Raw genomic sequence first — 20,207 nt, 5'->3', positions numbered from 1 at the left:
CACCAATGGTCCTAAGGGGCTACACAGGATTTACATCCTCTTTAAGCCCTGTTTACAAATAGACGGTAAGAGCTCCCGGAAGCATCCCGGAAGAGTTTTTGGCCGTCTTAAGGATCACATGCCGTTGTTAACGCCGGCACTACGGGGCGTGGCTTAGTTACGGCTTTACCGGGAATCGTCAAAAAAATTATTCAACATGTCGAATAATTCCAGGACCGCTCCCGGAGAATTCGCGTGACGATGGAGACAACGCGAACAATGGCTTTTGATACTTTTTAATCGCCGTCTCATCCTGCCCCTTCCTGTAGTGCCGCAGTTTACACCGCCGTAATTGGCGGCCGGCGTTGTATTCCTAATCAACGGCGTGTAAAACGGCGTGAGAGCCCACATCAGCGTCCTCAAGGGCGTTTTAACCAACGACAGAGGCAGACAAAACAGCGGCGCTAGTGGACAGTACGCCGTTCTAAACGCCACCTCCCAGTTAACGGCGTTCCAAACGGCCGACAGGCGGCGCCCAATATAAAAACGCTAGCGTGCTGCAAACAGGCCTCTCACTCGCGGCCAGCTCCAGATATTTTTGCAGAGAAGCTCCAGTATGCCTCCTAAAAGAAAATTGGCAGCGGCAAGGACTTACCAAGAGGTCTGGTTCAGAAGCAGAGGGTAGCCCTGTGGTGGAGATGGAGCAACACGTTGAGGAGGGGAAAAGGAAGGAGAAAATGCTGAGGATGATCTCCCTCCCCCTGCAGTGACAGACGCATGTATTCCTGCTGCTTCGGCTTTTTTTACTCTGGGGGCGGTGCCTATATGCAAAAGTTCCTGGAGTAACGCAGGATTTGCCTGGATAAATCCAGCGGTACACAGGGCATTATCGGCGGCAGCAGAACACCGCCCTTCTCACGCGTGTCTTAACCTGCGATTGTAAAGGATAGAAATGGGTATTAACCCCCCTTGCCTGACGTGTGCCGGATGCTATGGCGTCAAAACGGCGCTTTATTTGGCGGATTTAGTGGCGTTTTATCCGCGTATTTGCAGCTAGTACGGCGGTCAAAACGCCGGCGAAATGCTCCGCCCCTTTCCACCGCGAAAACAGCCGGAACTACCGCGAACTTCGGTCTACGTACTACCCGCCGACAAAACCGTCTATGTGTAAACCATGCTTTAGGTGGAAGGAGAAGGCATGTCCTGATGCAGCAAGAGAGGAAAGTGTACAAGTGGCACCAAGACTTTAGAAACTGTATTAGCGGCATGTTGCTCCAAGCATTTCTGCTGTGCACACAGCACATCTTTTAATGATGGTCACAGTTGCCATATGTAGAAGGTCTTTCACGGAAAGAAAAAAAACTGTGTTTGGAGGTGGGGGGTATTATAAGACTTTGTGAGTCTTTACTATGAACCATGTTTTGTTTTTGTGATGGTTGAGGTCTGCCTGGAAATGGCTTGAAACTGTGTAAATAAAATTACAAATTAAACTCCAATTATTGGTTCTAAACTCTTTCTCACCGACTAACTCATCTCATCTGCACAAAAGTGATGTTAATCAGTGAAATCACCTGCTCGACTCAGCAGCTGCAAAGAAAACCTGCACCCTGTTGGCCCTTTCTGGAATGACTTAGGACACCACTGGTCTAGTGGAACCAAGATTGCATCTTGTTTTGTGAAACAAAATTTAATTTCAAATGGCGTTAAGTGCTGTTTGCAATTTTTAATCTGGTGCTATTTACCAACATTCTGTGATTAATGGCATTTCAAGAGCCAACACAGACATGTAGCTCAACAGCCACATTAGTTTCTACCAAAATCCAAGAATTATAATGTAGGTTTATTTTTGTGACATGTTCCAAAATTACAGCTCATTTTAATGAAGAGTACATTTATGGGGGAGGAAGCAGCTGGTCTGCTCTGTGTCAACCTGATCTCATCAGATCTCAGAAGCTAAGCAGAGCAGGATCTGGTTAGTACTTGGATGGGAGACCTCTTTGGAACACCAGCGGCTGTGTGTGTTTCACAAGGTAAAACTGAAGTTGCGTCAGGAAGGACATCCGGCGTAAAACTTGTGCCAATTACGAATGCGGATGTGGCTGTATCCACTGTGACGAACCTGAACAAAACCGGGAGCAACCGAATGAATAACAACATTTATCTGGGAGGAAATTCCATAATGAATATTGTCTTTTCCATCATCGCTGTCATGCAGACTAACTACAGGAGGAAGCGCGTGTGCGCATGTCTGAGGTTTTGAGACTACCTATAACCCATCTTACATTAACATACATAAGATTTCTTGTAAATCACTTCTAAATTGACCAAATGTTGGTCAGAGCATCTGATCCCTTGAATTTCTTGTAATGGGTCTTTGTCATTTGATTGATGGTTTGTATGTCATGTGATATGGATCATTCCTTCCATTTGCCATTGTATTCCAATGACCATGCAAATTTGGTTCCATTTACTGTGCAAATTTGGTTCCACACATTTTGTACCATTGCACGGCCCCACCACCATGCACACTCACACTAGTGGCGATGGCACTTAGCTTAAAAACAAACATGATGGGATTTGTTTTACTGACATGCTTATTCTTGTAATACAAAAAGCAAGCGTACGCTGTAAGCAGTCTGGAGGCATTTGCAGTATTTGCAGGGATGTCTAGACCTACCTGAAGTAGAAGGGCTGTTGGATTAAGAGCTGTTGTGATTTTTCGCTGGACTGAGGAAAGCAGACGCCATTCTGTACACGAAGTGAATGAATGGCGTTAGGTGCAGACTACATCGTCAGGATTGTTAGGCGTTATATAAAACAAAAGATGAATGTTTTTTCATTTATGCAATGGGTTCATTGAATGGAACATTCCATCTTTCACCTCATGAAATATTCTCACCATTGCACTCATAAACATTCATTATTTGTATAATGGACTGTTATCCTCCTGCTCATAAAGTTATTGTAAAGGCTACATGCAGGTGGTTTGTGTGACAGATTAAGATTCACTAGACAGGGTGAGATGGAGATTGATGATCTGCTGTGGGAACCCCTAACCGGACCAGCCAAAAGAAAAAGGGTTTTATTTGAGACCTTCACAATAATGAGCCATGTGTTGGCATAATGATGATAAGAAAATATCCTCTTCACCACATTACAAACTATTAATCACTGGTGTAAGTGGGATCATGTCAAAATTTTAGTGTGTTGCAGCAGATCACTGGCCCACCCAGCTTTTGGTTATTAATGGATAAGGTAGAGCAGGATGAGAGCATTTGTAGAAGGAGAATGGGGGAACCCAGACCTCCCTCCCCCAATCTGAGGACAGCCTGCCAAGGCAAACTGAGCTGACAGCAACTAAAGCTGCAGCTCTCCACATGTGCTAATCTCTCAGATTTAAATGGGAACACAGCACACAGTGCAGAGCACAGAGTAGCACAAGCCTGTCTGATCCATGACCGTATGTCTAAGCGCACACAAAAAGCAGGTTGTGCACGCACATGCAAAAGCAGCACAACAGAGATGTTCTGCTCAATCAATTCATCTTTTAAGTCATTCATCATGTCCAGTTTGGTTGAGCTGTAACTTCTCAAATATTTAACAAGCATTAATATCAGTATAAATGAAAGATATTTGTTTTTTGTTGTGTTAGCCAAAACAAGACATTTCAAGATGTTTCCTTGAACTCTGGGAAACTGTAACCATCTGTATAATAATCAACAATGAAAATAAAAATTACCACAAGTGAAAAGCACCATACATTAGTATCAACATGTTTAGACACACATAAAGGCAAATGTGCCTGCATGGACTTGACGGAGGACTTCACATTACATCTTTGTTGCTAATTTCAGATGTCAGACACTTAGAAGAAGAACAGAAATGACAACAGGTGAGCAAGAAAGATGAAGGAGGAGAACATTCCCATTCAATCTTTGTCAGGCCAGACTGGGAACTGGCAAGAAGCGGGGAAACCATGACAACCAGACAGCCAACACTGGCAACCAAATCAGCATTCTCACACTCTGAGCCAGAACACGCAGCAAAGAGAGGGTTAATCTTAAACTGGGTGGAAGAAAAAGAAAGGCAACAGCCTGAACAAGTCTACTGCTGAGGCACATGTTTAATATAGTGTATCTTTTAAATGCCCTGTGTTGTCAAAGACCAGAACACATGGCAGCAACAATAACTGTCTTACTGAATGGCTGAATAGTTGACTGGCAGCATTAAAGAGCACACAGTCTGTGGCTAGCACAGAGATGTCTAGCAACACAGCACCACACTTTTTCCAAAAGCAACAGTGTGAAGTCATATATAACTGTAACAATTTGGAGAACCAGTGAAAAGAGAAATGGTGCATTTCTGCTGGCGTTCTCTCTGCTGTGCTGGAATGCTGGCACCGTGAAATTTTAAATAGCATGAGGCAAAAGCACATTACTTGAAACACGTCAGCTGAGTCGTGCTGCTTATCACAGAGATGGAGGGAAAGAAAAGGACACACAGACAGATATGGAGTTTGTAGGAGTGTTTGTTCATGCTTTATAATGGAATAACAGAAAGAAAACAGACCATACCAACATGTCATGCTAACCTGATTCTCCACACAATACCACATGGCAGAGAAGTACCAGAAGTGAATTGGGATGAAGAAATAAATAGGATGAGATCAGGCCTGTCCAGAAAAATGAACCAAAAGCACATATATCTACACACTTACAAGCTTGCTTCACCAAACTTGTACTCATTCACTGAGGATTGAACTCTTTTGTTCTCTGGAGGTCAGGAATAGAGAGATGAAATATTAGGCCAGAGGAAAGAGTAATGAAGAGAATGATCAATACTGTTCCTTAATTAATAACCTCCACTGCTTTCAAAACGTTTATGTCCATTTCATGCTCTCTCGGCTCAAAGATTTTTCTTTTTCCTCCTTTTACTCCCTTTTGGCTCCATTCTTTTCTCTCCTCCCCCTCAGTTTTCCAGCTCTGTCCTCATTATTAATCTCTGAAAATCATTGGCTACATACATTCCACCTAATCGATGCAATTCCACCGAGGTCTTGTCTGATTTACCACATGGCTGAATCACCGTATGACTCTTGACTGGCCAGGACAGAGGGACAGAGAAAGAGAGAGAGATGGAGTGAAGAGAGGAGTGGTGCACTAAATGACAGAGTCCATCATCATTACACAAACTCATCCAAAGTCTCAGACAATGAAAAAGCTACATGCTGAATCCTGGTTTGATTTAGTAAAGGTTCTGATTTTTGTGTGTGTGCTTTGCTTAAAAACAACCTGATGCAACAAATGGTAACCCCACAAACAAAATGCACATGCACACATTCAAAAATGTTCACAAACACAGAGACAACATCTGCTTCCCACCATTCAGAATGAAATTCAGTAAGGCAGCAGGGTTTTGATTTTAGCCAGCCAAACAGCTGAGACAACAGCTGATCCAGCTTGGGTGCTACCCAGTTTCTACAGCAAAGCCAGTCTGTCAGGGCTTCTGACCTGAATATGAACAAGCCCACTGAAACACGGGGCTATCATCACTTCCCTCCCTGATTTTAAGTCAAAGCAAGCAGAATATTTTCTCTGTAATCTGGTGAATAGTGGGATAAATCAACACTGGTGTTTGAGCTCAACATGGCATCAACATTGCTTTAGTGGAAGTCGGCCTGAGATTGAGCACCTGTGCCGCTCGTAAACACGCAGAAACACTTACTACAGATTTGCCAAGTGGTTTTTCATTGATGAGGCAATGCCTCCTCACTTATCATCATCAGTAATATCATGTGCTGTGGAACAGTATGGATCCCTACCACCAGACAGGAAATCTTTTGGAGTGCCCATTGATCTGAATCACCTATCCCCCAGCTCACTATGCTATCAATCAATGTCATATTAGTGGTTTTACGTTACCGCGCAATGTACCAGGCTCCTTCAACAGTCTTTATGTGTCCCTGTGTGGGTGCACATCTATGAATGGATGAAGGCAAATGACTTTTCTCCTTCTCTCATACCCACAGATATACATGGAAAACGGACTGAAAATAGAAAAGATTGAAAACAGACAGGAAAAACCACAGCAACAGAATGAATCACAGCAGTTGCAGCCATGATACTTTTTTCCTGAAAGTTCTGTTTTTGTTGCCTTAAGAGTTATGAACTAGCCAGCCTTTTGCTGACATGAAGACTGAAACAACAGCTGGACTCTGGCTTAGAGGTCTAGTGAATCCTAAGCAAGAAACCTCCTGCAGATACACACAAACAGATAACACAGAGAAGAAGAGAAGAGCAAGACAGAAAATCACAGCCAGCATTTTGTAGGCTGAACAGTCAATAGGAAAGCCCCTGGAGCACAAATGGTTTCACTGTGAGCATCAATCAAAGAAATCAAGGAGCCTACACATCAACCTCCAACTCTTAGCCTGTCAATATCCACATCTAAAAAAAAAACAAGGATTTAACACTGGATTAACAGGCAGTGTGTTTTGCAGACAATGGCCCACTGTTCTACTAATCAACAGCCTTCAGGAACAAAGTAAATGCTGTGCACGGCAGTGTTTTCTGAGCTATTAGTGAACACAGCAGTTATTCAGCCGCCTTAAGCCAGTACAATGGCAGAAACGCAAATCCACAATCTTCAACTTTGTCGAACAAAGCTGCAGAAATTAAACATGCAATAAAGTTGTTTACACAAATCAGAAATACAAGAAAGTTTTTCTTGTAACTGAGATATTCAAGGAGACTTAATCAATGTAAAACTTGAAAAGAAAACAAGTTAGCAAAGCAATATCAAGAATACACAGGGCTCATTTATTCAGGGACACAGTTATGCTGATAATATTACACAATTTATTAATATAATGTGGGCAGTTTTGGATTCTAGTTCGCCGGTTGCTGCTGTATCTCTTGATGCTGAAAAGGCATTTGATAGGGTAGAATGGGGTTTTCTGTTCAGAGTTTTACAAATTTTTGGTTTGGGGGAAATTTTTATAAAGTGGATACGTCTGTTGTGTAGTAGGCAAGAAGCTGCAGTACAGACTAACAGATACATCTCTTCATATTTTGGATTGGGTAGGGGTACACATCAGGGTTCCCCTCTTAGCCCTCTTCTGTTTTGCCTAGTGATGGAACCCTTGGCAGCCGCAATAAGGGGGATGATCATTTTCTGGGAGTTGTACATAATGGCTCTATACAAAAAATAATGATGTTCGCAGATGATATATTGCTACTGGTATAAGGACCCTGCAGTATCAATACCCTCATTGTTGAATACAATTAGTACATTTTCGTGTATCTCTGGATATAGAGTCAACTGGGACAAATCTGAAGCACTTCCGTTAACAAGGTTTTGTCCATCTACACTCTTTCAAGCTGGAGGTTTTAGATGGCCTAAGCAGAGGCTAAAATATCTGGATATTCTTTTCCCCCCTAAACTAGATGATATTATCAAAGTTAACTTTGACCCCTTGATACAGGGACTAGAGATTGATGTGAAATGGTGGTCATCATTATATTTGTCTTTATGGGGAAAGTTAATGTTATAAAAATGAACTGCGTCCCCAGAATTAACTATCTGCTTCACTGTCTGCCATTTAAAGCACTTGGCACACTGGGCTTTACCTTCAGAGAGAGCCCCTCCATAGCACAGTATAGAACAGTCGGTGTCAGCCCCCCTCCCTCTCCTACACTGTCTGTCTACTAAAGTAACCAAACATAACAAGACTCACCCAATCATATACGTATCATCTTCAAGTTATATGGAAAAGGATCTCAAGGCTGATAGATTTTGACCCCCATTTGAACAAAGCCGCCAGTATTTGGCTAAACCCTAAGTTAAACATAAACAAAAAAGCATTCATTTGGAAGGCTTGGGTAGAAAAAGGTATCCTGGTATTAAAAAATGTATACAGTATAAATATATTTAAAACATTTGAGAACCTTAAACAAGAATACAGTCTACCCAAAACTCAATTCTGGAGATATCTTCAACTTCGCCATGTACTACAGGGGAATTTTGGGTTGAGTTTAGGTGCCCTAAAATCAGACAAGCTAGAAAACATCCTTCGGGTACTGGGTAAAGGTCATGAAGCAGTTAAGTATTATAGGATGCTGATGGAATGTGAAGGGGAGATGGTAATATCGACCTCGAGACTGTCCGAGGAAAGAGACTTGGGGGTGACATATGATAAACAGGAATGGGATAAGATCTGTGGAAACTCTCAAACAATGTCACGAGACATAAGGGTTAGGATTATTCAATTTACGATTCTGCATCAATTCTACTGGACCCCAAGCAGACTTGGTCTAAAAGATTCAGATGTGTGTTAAGTGTGGGGTGGAAGAAGGAACAATGGTCTGTGCTGTGGTCATGTTCTAAGATTAATCAATACTGGATAAAGATTCACAGTTATATTGTCAAAGTCCTAAAAAGAAATTTTGTACTGTGCCCCAAGCTATATATACTGGGAGACAGTAAAGTGCTGTCTGTTCTCCCTCAGCCACTACAATCCTGAACGCAAATGGCTATCATGATTGGACAACAGATTATTCTCAGGAATTGGTAGAAACTTGGTGAACCTCCATTTCAAGACTGGGTGACTAAATTAGGCAAAGTAGCCACATAAGAAAGGATGTCTTACAGGATGGAAGATAGAATACACAAGTACTTTATGAAGTGCAGCAAGTACCTTGACGCTATATCGGCCCCAAAGTAATAAAAAAAGAAAGGGGGAAAATAAAAATAAAAAAATGTGAAAAAAGAAGGGGAAGAAAGGGATACTATGGAACAGTTATGAAAAGGAGGAAGATATGCTGCTTATGAGAATGTTATTCCTTGCCTTGCTTCCCTCCCACCCACCTCCACCCTTTTTTGAATACTCTGACACTCTTATTGTTTAAAAGAAAAAAGTCTTTATTGTATTATTTGAAGTGACATGACAGACCTATCTTGGTGGATTGTTTTTTCAGGTTTGATTGGACAATTTACAGCCACCCTTTGTTCATTTGCAGTTTATCCTTTTGTTTATTTTCTTTTTGTGAATAGGATGACTCCTGTTGGTGGTGGGCGGGAGGGAGGGATGGAGGGGGTATCTTGTTCTATATTTGGGGAAGAAAATGTTCTGAATTTCTTGTTGTTTTGATGTTATCTATTCATTGGAAGAAAATAATAAATTGCAATAAAAGAATACACAGGGTTTCAAAATTTTAAAATGCTCCAATCATATTGAAAACTATACCATATTTGTCTGATCATAACAATTCCAAAAAGGTATAGTTTGGACAATCTATGACTGAATTCCATGGAGTTATGGGGGAAAAAACAGCAAAAATGGTGACAAAGGTCAGTTTCAGGGGTCAGGTTTCTACAATTTTGGTAAAAATAATAATTCGCTGAGTTAATAGCATTTTAAAAAGGAATAGTTTGCACCACTTGCCATTTTTAGTTATCATGTTAAGAGGTAACATATGTCATAGAATCCAATGGACAATGACCTTGTTTGACCTTTATGGTGGAGAACAAGCATTCAACACAGTCAAAACTATTCCATTTATTAATCCTTTTATTTCAACCAATAATTTACATCACTTTTTAGCAAAACTGGTGCAACTTTTACTTTTGACTCCTGTACCAAGTGAAACTGATCTTTAACACCATTTTTGCCATTTTTACCCAATAACTCCAGAACATTCAGTCATAGACAGGGATGGCTATTGATAAGATTTTATCGATATCGATGCCATTATCAATTCCGCTTATCGATCCGATTCCTTATCGATTCCCTTATCGATACCTCTTGTGATTTTTTCTGTGTATAAAAAGTAGGCTTTACAGGTTTTCTATGTGTTGTATGGCTGGGGGGCCTGGCTGCCTTTTTGTTTCTGTCTTTTGTTTTTCCTTCCAGGTGGCTTGCATTTGGGACTGAGTGGCTGTGTTGCTGAGGTTATCAGGACCTCACCCTGATCACCTGCGGCTCGTCAGGACTCACAGCTGTGGTGCATCTATATGGATTGGAACATGGTGGCATTTAAGACTGGAGTATACAGTGTGTATTTGCCAGAGACTCGACCTTGTGACCAGACGGGTGAGATCGTCGTCTCTGGAGCCATCTCATCATCAGTGGATGCAGAGAACGTCCAGGGTTTGATGCACGGTCTGTGAAAGAGGAGAGGGTGAGGTCTCACGCTCGTCAGCACACTTCCTGAGGTACGTTAGATTTTGTGACTAACATTTATACAGTCAGTAAATGTGGTGTCCCTCACACCTTATTATATTGAGCTGTACGTTAGTCATGTATCGGCTTCCACTGCAGTGGAGTTTTGTGAACTGGATGTTCCATGCCTGCAGGTTGGGAAGCTGATTAGTAATGAAGCCAGGAAGTGTTTGCTGTTTATGTACACCTTTGAGTGGTCTCTCTGTGTGTAGATGTTGGACTCACATAATGGTTCCTTCTTTCACAGACTCGGTTTGTTGCGGCCACCTGGGGGGGTGTCGGCGGGGTCCTTGGTCCGAACGTGCTTCTGGCTCCGGACCGTTAGCGCTGCTGGGAGCGCACCGTATCACCACCACGCCAGACCGCACACTCTTTTGTTGTTTTGTATCACATCACTGTTAGGTATTAAATTCAGTTAGCCTTTGTACCGTGCTCTGCTTATTTCATACTGGGTCCTTCAAACGCTGGTCGGTTTCTCCGAGCTGCGTCCGACACATAACACTATGTCAACAACTTTTAAATTGGTCACTGAATCCTTGATCTCTGGACATAAATAACAATAAATAAATCTGCACTTTTTTTCAAAGCATTTCCTTTCAGACTTTGGCATGAATGTCACTCCCATACATACCTCTGAGCTGAGCTCAGCCGGCTGCTGCACGTGAGTGCAGGACGACTCGTTTGGAAGTTTTGATTGATTGCAGTTGTTTGTATTACAATGTTTGGAAAGAGGTGTCATTTGATTTAATGGTGTTTTGCTTTGAAAGTTACTAATCCAACTGGACTATCATTCTAACTTGACTCAGCAGAGAGCCACGCAGCGTTGGAGCTAAGGTGAACGTAACGGAGGACGATTCTCTTTCTTCTCGCACAAGGACAGGAGGTCCCGTTAGTGACTTTAATCCGCACAAAAGTGACTCCAATTATGTTATTATGTTATTATATTCAGGGATAAAGTGGGTAAATAACAAAAAAAGCTGAAACCCAATTACCCCCCACACCACCCACACACAAATTTCTGAATGCTAGAAGCTCTGAAATGTATTCTGGGGCTATTCAGACAATAAATTGCAGTGAGTGTAGTATCCCATTTTGGTGAGAAAAAAAACAACCATTCTTCTTTATTCAAGTTTCATTCCAGTAGTATTCTGACCTTCCTAGATGCAGCAGTTTTTCTAGCTTGGCTGATAGTTCTGGAGGAAATCACTGAAGAAATTAACAAATTGAACATATGGTTTGACCGAAACAAATTGTCATTAAACTTAAATAAAACAGGGATGAAGAGGAGGTGTAAGAGTCATTAGGTGTTCACAGGAAACAGTTATTTATTTCTGTATCTATTTATGTTCATTGTTAGTTTGTTTTATCTTTTGTTGTGTTTTGTTTTATCAGGTTTGTTTTGTCTCTTCCTCTAAAATTGTATTGTAGCATTATTAGTTCTGTTTACTATTATTGCTGTTGAAAAGCAATCATTTAAAATATTACAATTTGTAATGCATTTGACTCTTATGACAAACACTGAACTATTAATTATTATACAGAAAAGATGCGACCAGCTTAATGCTAATTTTAACATTGAAAACGCCATAGACATGCCCAACACATTAGCATTGGTCCCGTTTTTAGTTATAAAGATACATCTATCAGCTGTTTCATAGAGACCATAACAGGTCGGTTTTAGCATAAAATGGAGTTTTACTCACAGACTATGCTCTTTGGGGTCTGAGCGGGGAGAAAAACTAAGATAAGCGAATAAAACGAAGAACCAACGAAGCAGCAGATCGAAGCACTGCTTCATTGATTCAAGGTTCAAAGCAAGCAGCGTTGCAGAAAACGGTTGATTACGACCCGCTGCAGAGTCGTAATCAGATGTAGTGAGAAATGATATTTTCCTGACAAACACCCCCAAAAACAATGGCCCTCTGAAGACCGATAAAGGAATTGTAAAGCAAAAAGACGATGTCAGTGATCGATATTTCTTAACGATAACCGAAAAGAACCGGTTTCCCCGATATCCATCCCTAGGTCATAGATAGTCCAAACTATGCCTTTTTGGAATTGTTATGAGCAGACAAATAATGTGGTATAGGTTTCAGACATGATTTGGAGCATTTTTAAATTTTGAGAGCCCTGTGTAATTTTTTACTGACCCCTGTAGCTCATTAGAGGTCAGCTCTAGGATGGCTCCAATCTGAAAATAAAACATTAGTTAATTTTAGAATAGGTCTGTCAAATTCCATGCTTTATCACAAAAATGAAACAATTTGTTTTGCTATGCCGCCCCACTATCATGTCACTGCAAGAGTTATACAACCAGCTGCTAAGTGTTCTGGATATTGCAACCCTAATCTTATAGAGAAAACACTGTCAAGGCTTGGCCACCTTTGACTATAAAGTGGCCTCCATTTTTTTTCTGGACTTTCAGCTGAATGAGTAGCTAAAAACAGACAAAAATGACTGTTTCCTGTGCTGCAACTCACTGGGCATTTCAGGGGGTCTGATATCTTTGCAGGACCTGTCCCTTTAAATGTGACTTTTGGGGCAATTCTAAGAGCAATATAGTCCCTGCTCTAAGGAAGCCACTTATGAGCAGCGCTGGAAAACTGTGGCAGGGTTCTGTATACTGACTGGTCATTCACTCATACAGGAGTAGATGACAACAAGCACGAGTGCCAAGCCAGATTAGCAAAATCAGAGCAAAAGCAGAAAAACCGTACCTGACCGCATCTGACAGCATCATGGTCAACAGTGAGGTTATTCTTGCAAAAATTTGTTACATCTGGAAAGTAGGTTGTAATGTAAGGTGGAAACAGAGCTAAAGACATCCCATATCTAGACCTCCATTAGTCCCCACACCTGGCAAAAAAACTGTAAAAGCAGTCTGTAGAAAGTGATAAAAAAAAAAAAAAAACATAAAAACACAAGTAAATTGGAGGTGTCCCTGAGGGGCATGGCTTCCCTGAACTCCAGGAGTCTGCCCTTAATCTGTGTTGAAGTGTTGTGATGATGTTCTTTGTCCAAAAAAATAAACAACACACAATCTATGGAAGCTTAATAGAAATAATAATGAAAAAAATAACAGTATTCATATCTACCTCAAAATCCAATCAACTCCTCCTTAAGGTCTCCATCATACTCCCATGAAGACCATACAGACTCCACTGTATTGTGAAAATTTTAATGAAAGCAGCAGGGATGTCGTCAAAATGAAAAAAAATGTGCAGTTTTCTATTTCATATGTCCACACAACATCCCTACAAAGTTCTCACTGCATCTAACACATTCCCACTAATTTCTTACCTTGCACACAATCACGGCATCACCATCCAATGCCTTCGTACTATTGACTAATCAGATTGCAACACACCCTTTTCACGTTCTCACTGTGTCTGTCCAGTCCTTATAAATACCACCTCACATTTACTTTCCATCTACAACTATTCCTTTTTGTGAGCTGTCCATGGGCTGATCAGACAATGGATTATCAGTAGCCATGAACAGCTCACCTGCAAGAACATTTAATAGCTAATGCATGCTGTTCAGTATCACAAGTTGCTTGGGAAACATGCATAAAAATAAAATGTTTGCAGTTATCCTTGTAGATAATGCTCAGACAAACAAGCCTGGTCTCTAAGTGCAAATGCTTTTACTTTCAATTCCAACTTCAATGACTAAAAAAACACTTTAAATTGCAGCGGCCTATTACAAAGCCAGAACTGAACAGGTGGTCACTACCTATGAGCAATGTGAGAGAGTTTGGCCGTGTGTGATTAGATCAGGAAGCCAAACCAGAACCACTGTGGTGGCCGTGTGTGTGCATCAGGACAAGGCCTAATCATTTAATTAACATGAAACAACACCACTCCTCTGAGAGACACATCCAGATCAACCACAGGCCTTCCGCTTTCTCCTTCTAATAATAGCAGCCAACCACAGCCTGGGACAGATCATGGGGGATTCAGCCAACTGGACCGTCTCAGCTGTCAGTCATGATAAAGCCCGGCCCATTGGGCACTCACAGTCGCCAGGCCATCCCTTTTTGTGTGGCCTAGGAAAGAGATCTGGCAGATTAATGAATGCTTAATGGTTGAATGGGATATTATGCACAGTCACTAATCTGATTGGTTTGGCATGAAGTGCATGCACACGTCACCAACAGAACACATAATATAATGATGGACCATGTTTACGCTTACTGTTTGAAACAAAATAATATAAATTAAAATTCTCAACCAATAAAGCACATACTTAAGCATGAAATTTGAATACGCTGTTAATAATGGAGCACTTGTAATAATGCAAATTACACTTTAAAGTGACACGTTAAAGCCTAGCCGTCTTGACAAAGCTATTATTCTAGCCAACCTTTAGCTTGCCTTCTAACCTCTTTGAAACCTCACTAAATTACATACTAAGGTGTGGATGATCTCACTGACACTAACCATGTGATTAAATGTCTATAGCACCATAAACAGCCATTAGGCAAGCCTGAGGACCAACTGAAAGAAGATGAGATCCTTCCACAATCACTAGTAACCTATTTTGAGGACCAGAAGACAGAGTAGGTTTATAAAATGTTAAATACAATGTTGTGGGGCTGCTGAAAAACAGGACTTTAGGGCAGTGCTTTCACTGCTTTGTACTTAATTTTTTATTGGATGCTGTACATTCCTGGGATGTCCCTAAAGTGTTACTGTTGGGTTGAGACTTATGCCTCCATGCTCCCTTTGAGTAATCTGAAGGTTTCTGCTGCTACAGTTAGTAAATTAAATGTAATTCTACTGCTGATAGCTCATGTTCCCAAATTTACTTCACAACAAATAAATATATATATCTAAATTGTGGAAGTTAAACAGTAAGACTTTTATTCTGAAAGTCAAAGCATCATTACAATGCACTAACACTGGACATATTTAGCACTCCACAACTGGAGTTTAAGCAGCTCTCACACTTGGCCAAGTTTGGTGCCTAGTTTTCGCAAATGGTGACGTGTGGCTCACTAATGGCTCGAGGGGACTCAACACAATGCTCTGCAGGGCCTGACACATTTATAAACATAGGTTAAACTCATACCAGTTTTGAACATGCTCAAAATATTGCTCCATTGGATTCATGGCTGTCTCAGCTTGACTTATGCTCAGCTCAGGTGGTGTGGCGTAGGTATGGCACAGCTCAGCATCCAGTTATTTGACTAATAAGGGAAAGTCTTACCCTGAGTATAAAGTGTACACCAGAGTTACAATAAGTTGCACCAGGCTTGCCCATGGGTGTCCCAAGTTGAGTGCAGGTTGAGCCTAGGTTGACTGAACTCCAGAACAAAATGACTCTTCCGACATGAGCTGAGTGGTTTGCTTGGTTGAGATGACTGTGGCCAGGTACGAGCTGCTTGGGGGTATTCCACTGAGGTGTGCCAAGTTCTAAAATCAGCCCATTACAGCAGCAAACTCAACTAGATTCAGTGGTGTGGGGAGAAACACCTGCATCTGAATGTGGCAAAGACGAAGGAGATGTTGGTGGGTTTCAGGAAGAACAAGCCCCCACATTCTCCGTTCATATAAGTATCTGGGCATCTACCTGGACAATAAACTGGAGTGGTCTATGAACACAGAGGGCCGTCTACAAGAAGGGGCCTGAGTTGGCCTTACTTCCTGAGGAGGCTCAGATCCTTTATGTATGCAACAGGAAGCTCCAGATGTTCTATCAGTCTGTCATTGTGAGCATGATCTACTTTGCTGTGTTTTGCTGGGGAGCAGGCATCAAAGCAAAGGATGCCAACAGATTGAACAAACTTGTCCAAAAGGCAGGGTCTGTTGTTGGCCTTAAGCCTTCCCACCTGGAGGAGGTGGTTGAGGACAGAATGCTGGCTAAACTGCTGTATCAGAAATGTCAAAGAATTAAGGTCAGTGCCTCCCACCCCCTCCATATCTTAAGAGCAGCTTCAGCAAAGGACTCATACAACCATGCTGCCTAAGGGAACAATACAGTATATCATTCCTGCACAGTGCCATCAGATTCTTTAATATATCTGCCTCTGCTAGACCTGTGGTCTCTGAACTAGACTAAAAAGCCTATACTATTTGCTATCTATCTGTTGCACTCCACATAACAACACATTGCTCTATAATTAACACATACTCTTAAACTATGACATTGGAGCCACTACACGTCTGTCTTTCAACATCAGTTTTTCTTATTGTTTGTTTTATTTTTATCTTTTGTGGTACCTGGCTGTTATGACAACTGAAATTTCCCTTCAGGGATTAATAAAGTTATCTATCTATGTATCTATCTATCTATCTATCTATCTGTCTATATTTGAAAGTAATTACAGCCAATGCAAGTAAAAGTTTATCCGAAAAACACATTGGCGCCTTATTAATATGTTTTGTCTGGAAGTCTTTTAGACTTCCAGACAAAGCATATCTGACAAATGCATCCTGTAGGACTAAAAGAAAGGGCTTAAAGCAACAACTGATACCACTTTGCTCATGACATCATGGATCTGAAATGTTCTCATGAAAAAAAAAAATCAGACAAGTGCTAAGATAAAAAGACAGATGTCTCCATACTGTGGACAAAACTTTCAGTAAGTAAAGCAGCTGAATACATCATTATCTAACTTGAAGAGTCCTCTGTGTGTGAACCATAAAGCAATGCAGTCTGAATGTTTACAAAGGTAAACACTGAAGCACTGTTGGATTATGGAACACACTTTGTCCAAACAATCTGTCTTCAATATTTCCAACATTTGTGTAAATCCTGTCAGAGCACCATAAAAGAACATATAGGACGCTGCTAAAATTTATGAACACTTAATGTACCTAAAAATTTTTGTCAAATAATTAAAATCCGCAGATATCAAATACTTAAAATTAATTATTATAAACTATACAATGTGTGACCACTTCACCTTTAAAAATAAATCATGACTCCATTTTAGGTTGTGGTTTGTGATGTATGCATAGATGTTAATATCTGGACTCGTGTTCGCTCTGAGACACACCCCACAGTGTGTGAGACGTCATGTGGCTGATCAGCTATTACACTGCTGTAGATAAACCTCCCGTTTGAGAGGCATGTGGAGAGCAGCAGTTCATTCCCATTTAAAACAACAGCTGCAGAAACTCTTTCGCAGATCTGAAAATGGATCTTTTTCTAATGCCTCACCTGTCTGAGGAGTGATCCATTTTTAAAGACACTGATGGCATGTAATAGCTCACTGAACATGTTCATAATATAACCCCTTTAAAATATGACTGGATGGTTCTCGTGGGAAGCAGATGTACTGAAAAGGTTGATGCTCTTCTACACTCAAGAAGAGACATTGGTTACGCAGACGCTCAAAGCAGAGACTGTGGGAAGGCAAAGAGATGGACCCCATTAATGAACACTGCTGGAAGGACCAGGTGAGTGAGTTGAGGAAGAGAATATTTCAAGAAAACAAGAAAGCTCAACTAGAGCAGCATGGCCATGCTTAGGGAGTTACACCTATTCTAGCCATTTTCAACAACAGATGGAGAGGAAACAAAAGTCTCTGAGCATGCAGCATCACTCTTTCTATCCCAGCATGCACAGGGCTGTGGCTGCCTCCGCTTTCACATGGCTCCATGTACCTGACCACAGAAGATTCACAGTTACCCAAACTACACCGTACAATCTGCAAGCACCACCTTACAACCCTGAATTTCTCCATCACTGCATCTGCTGTGCAATTTTAAACTGCAGTGTCATTGCTGTCTGCCCCGGTGAAGTATATGCCTGCAGATCAGTGTTAATTTCTCAGATTTGTGTGCAGAAATCTGTCAAGGTGGGACCATGTGCGTTCCCACCTCTTGCAGTCAGAGCCTAGAGGACAGGAGCGCCTGCCTGCAGACTAAGAATAGATCAATGTATCAGGCAAATCGGGATTAACGACGCTGTGCACAAAATCACCAGACACGCACAGAGCGAAGACAGCCTGTGCACAAAAGTTATTCCCCCCATCACCACTGTCGTCATGTGGAGGTGCTGGACTGCCGCTGGTGCTGAACCACATACACACCCAGCTCCAGCCGCCACCCCCAAAAAAACAGTGCATTCAACATACGGCGTGATGTCAACTCCTACTCAAGTAGCAAATTACCCACAATGCAGAGCAGGTGTTTGTAACTAAGCGACTAGTTATTTATCACCTGCGAAGAGAGCGAGCTCCGACGATAAATAGTGCAATTAAAAGAGGAGGCAGTGAGCCAAAGCTGTCCCGACTAACCTGTCTGTCCTTTGCCCAGCGTCTTCTCCAAACGGTAAGGTCCCACATAATTAGCGTGTTGGGCACCGCTGTTGTCTTTACCGGACGATGACATGTCGAAACCTACGCGGGAATGACACTTTATAATTTGAAGCACTCCTCGCGCGCGCTCTCGTTTTCTCTCTCTTTTACTCCACAGCCTCTTCTCCTCCGCGCTGTCTCCGTCGTGTTCACTCTTCTTTTCCCGACCTCACTCGCTGTTTGAGGAGGCGAGGTTCTCACCGTCTCTCCTCTTATTATTTTTCTTTCCCTCTTTCACAGCTGCAGACGAGCCGTGAGTATCTTCCTCCACATCACGGTCGGTGGAAGCTGCCGCTGTGCGTCTGTGGGAGGGGCTGCCGAGCCATCGCCAGTGATTGACAGCCTAGAAGTCAAACCAGAGCGCAGCTCGCGCTCTATGGTGCCGCCCACTTTCTTGTTGCTGGAGCGTCTTTTTTTTTTCTTTCTAGGAGAGTTGCAGGCTAATATTATAAGACTCGTTAAAATTATTAATTTCACGGAGTTAACACTTCTCAAACAAATATGATGACCGTTTCAGAGCCTGTGCTTTTTAGTGTGAAAAATTCAAGTTAAGATGAAAAATTAGATAATTTTATTTAATTGGGTTTTTTTTTGTTTTCCCAGAGCCGGTGTCGCCGACCGAATGGTCCCCCTAAAAATCGGTTCCCCGATGACGCGGTTCACGAATTAACACCTCGTTTCTGCTTCAAACTGCACTCCAATCATCTATCTCAGCGACAGATATGTGAAGCTTTTGTACAACAATCTTTTCCACATAAATTCAGCATTATTTCATCACAAAAGGCGGCAGAAGCGATCAGAGAGCTGCGGCTAAACGAGCTGCTAGCTGATGCGTTCACGGTGCGTCGGTCGTTTCAAAGCGTCACAGAATTTGGTCGAGTTTCTGCTTAAAACTGACTTTAGAATGCTTTAAGATGTTTTACCTTTATCATCTGATGGTTAATAATCCCATTAAATCTATTTGATTGCTTTGGGTGAAGAGACTCTGTCTCAGATGCTGCTGTGGTCCGAAATGAGGCATGCACAGATGCAAAAGGTGGACCGATTTTTAGGGACGGACCATTCGGTCTGCGGCACCGGTTCTAACCTCTCTGGGGCCCTAAGCAAAATTCTGATAGGGGCCCTCCTACCTGAGTCATGAGACCTGTAATCCGCTGATGCACAATCACAGATGCCCCGATCTTCCCACTGCAGTCCACCCGCTTTTAAAATGGCTCGCTTCACCCGTCAATAAATAGTTTTTGTACAGAACACAATAATGTATAAACCCGGCCGTGGCTATTGTTACGGTAACCATAAGTATGTGTTGGTGGGTTGTTAATATACAGTGGTGATGTGACACCCTAATAGGATACTTATCGTGATGTTATGAATCTGGTTACGTGGGTTTTTTTAATTCTGCAGTACAGAAAGCCGTCGCACACAATAAGTTTTTTACAGGCGTTGCAAGGTTACATCATAATGCCAGTTAGTTGCTGCGTTATTAACTGCACCGATTGTTTCCTGAAGGCTTCAGGGATATGCTTCCTGAGAAGTCCTGATCGGGAACCTTAAAGATATGTGTGGATTACTACAATTTGATGCAAGAACTGGGTGCTGTCAGCTCACTCCTGTGTTTGTGGGATCCACTTCCTGTCGAGTACCTTTTAACTCATCAGAAATGTCAAAGAATAATTTTAGTTTGGCACGCCAATTCAAAAA

At 41.8% G+C, this 20,207-nt stretch overlaps 1 protein-coding gene across 1 annotated transcript in view; it reads right to left on the bottom strand.

Annotated features, from left to right (window-relative positions):
• The window catches only part of brsk2a (BR serine/threonine kinase 2a), a 721,035-nt gene that overhangs the window by 685,752 nt on the left and 15,076 nt on the right, over positions 1-20,207 (bottom strand). Inside the window, 1 exon segment of the mRNA XM_034176871.1 lies at positions 18,447-18,729. Coding sequence (XP_034032762.1) covers positions 18,447-18,540 — 94 coding nt within the window. The 5' untranslated portion in view covers positions 18,541-18,729.

Source organism: Thalassophryne amazonica, chromosome 8, assembly GCF_902500255.1.
Source record: "Thalassophryne amazonica chromosome 8, fThaAma1.1, whole genome shotgun sequence".
Taxonomy (NCBI): Eukaryota; Metazoa; Chordata; class Actinopteri; order Batrachoidiformes; family Batrachoididae; genus Thalassophryne; species Thalassophryne amazonica.
This window is presented reverse-complemented; position numbering and strand designations above follow the sequence as displayed.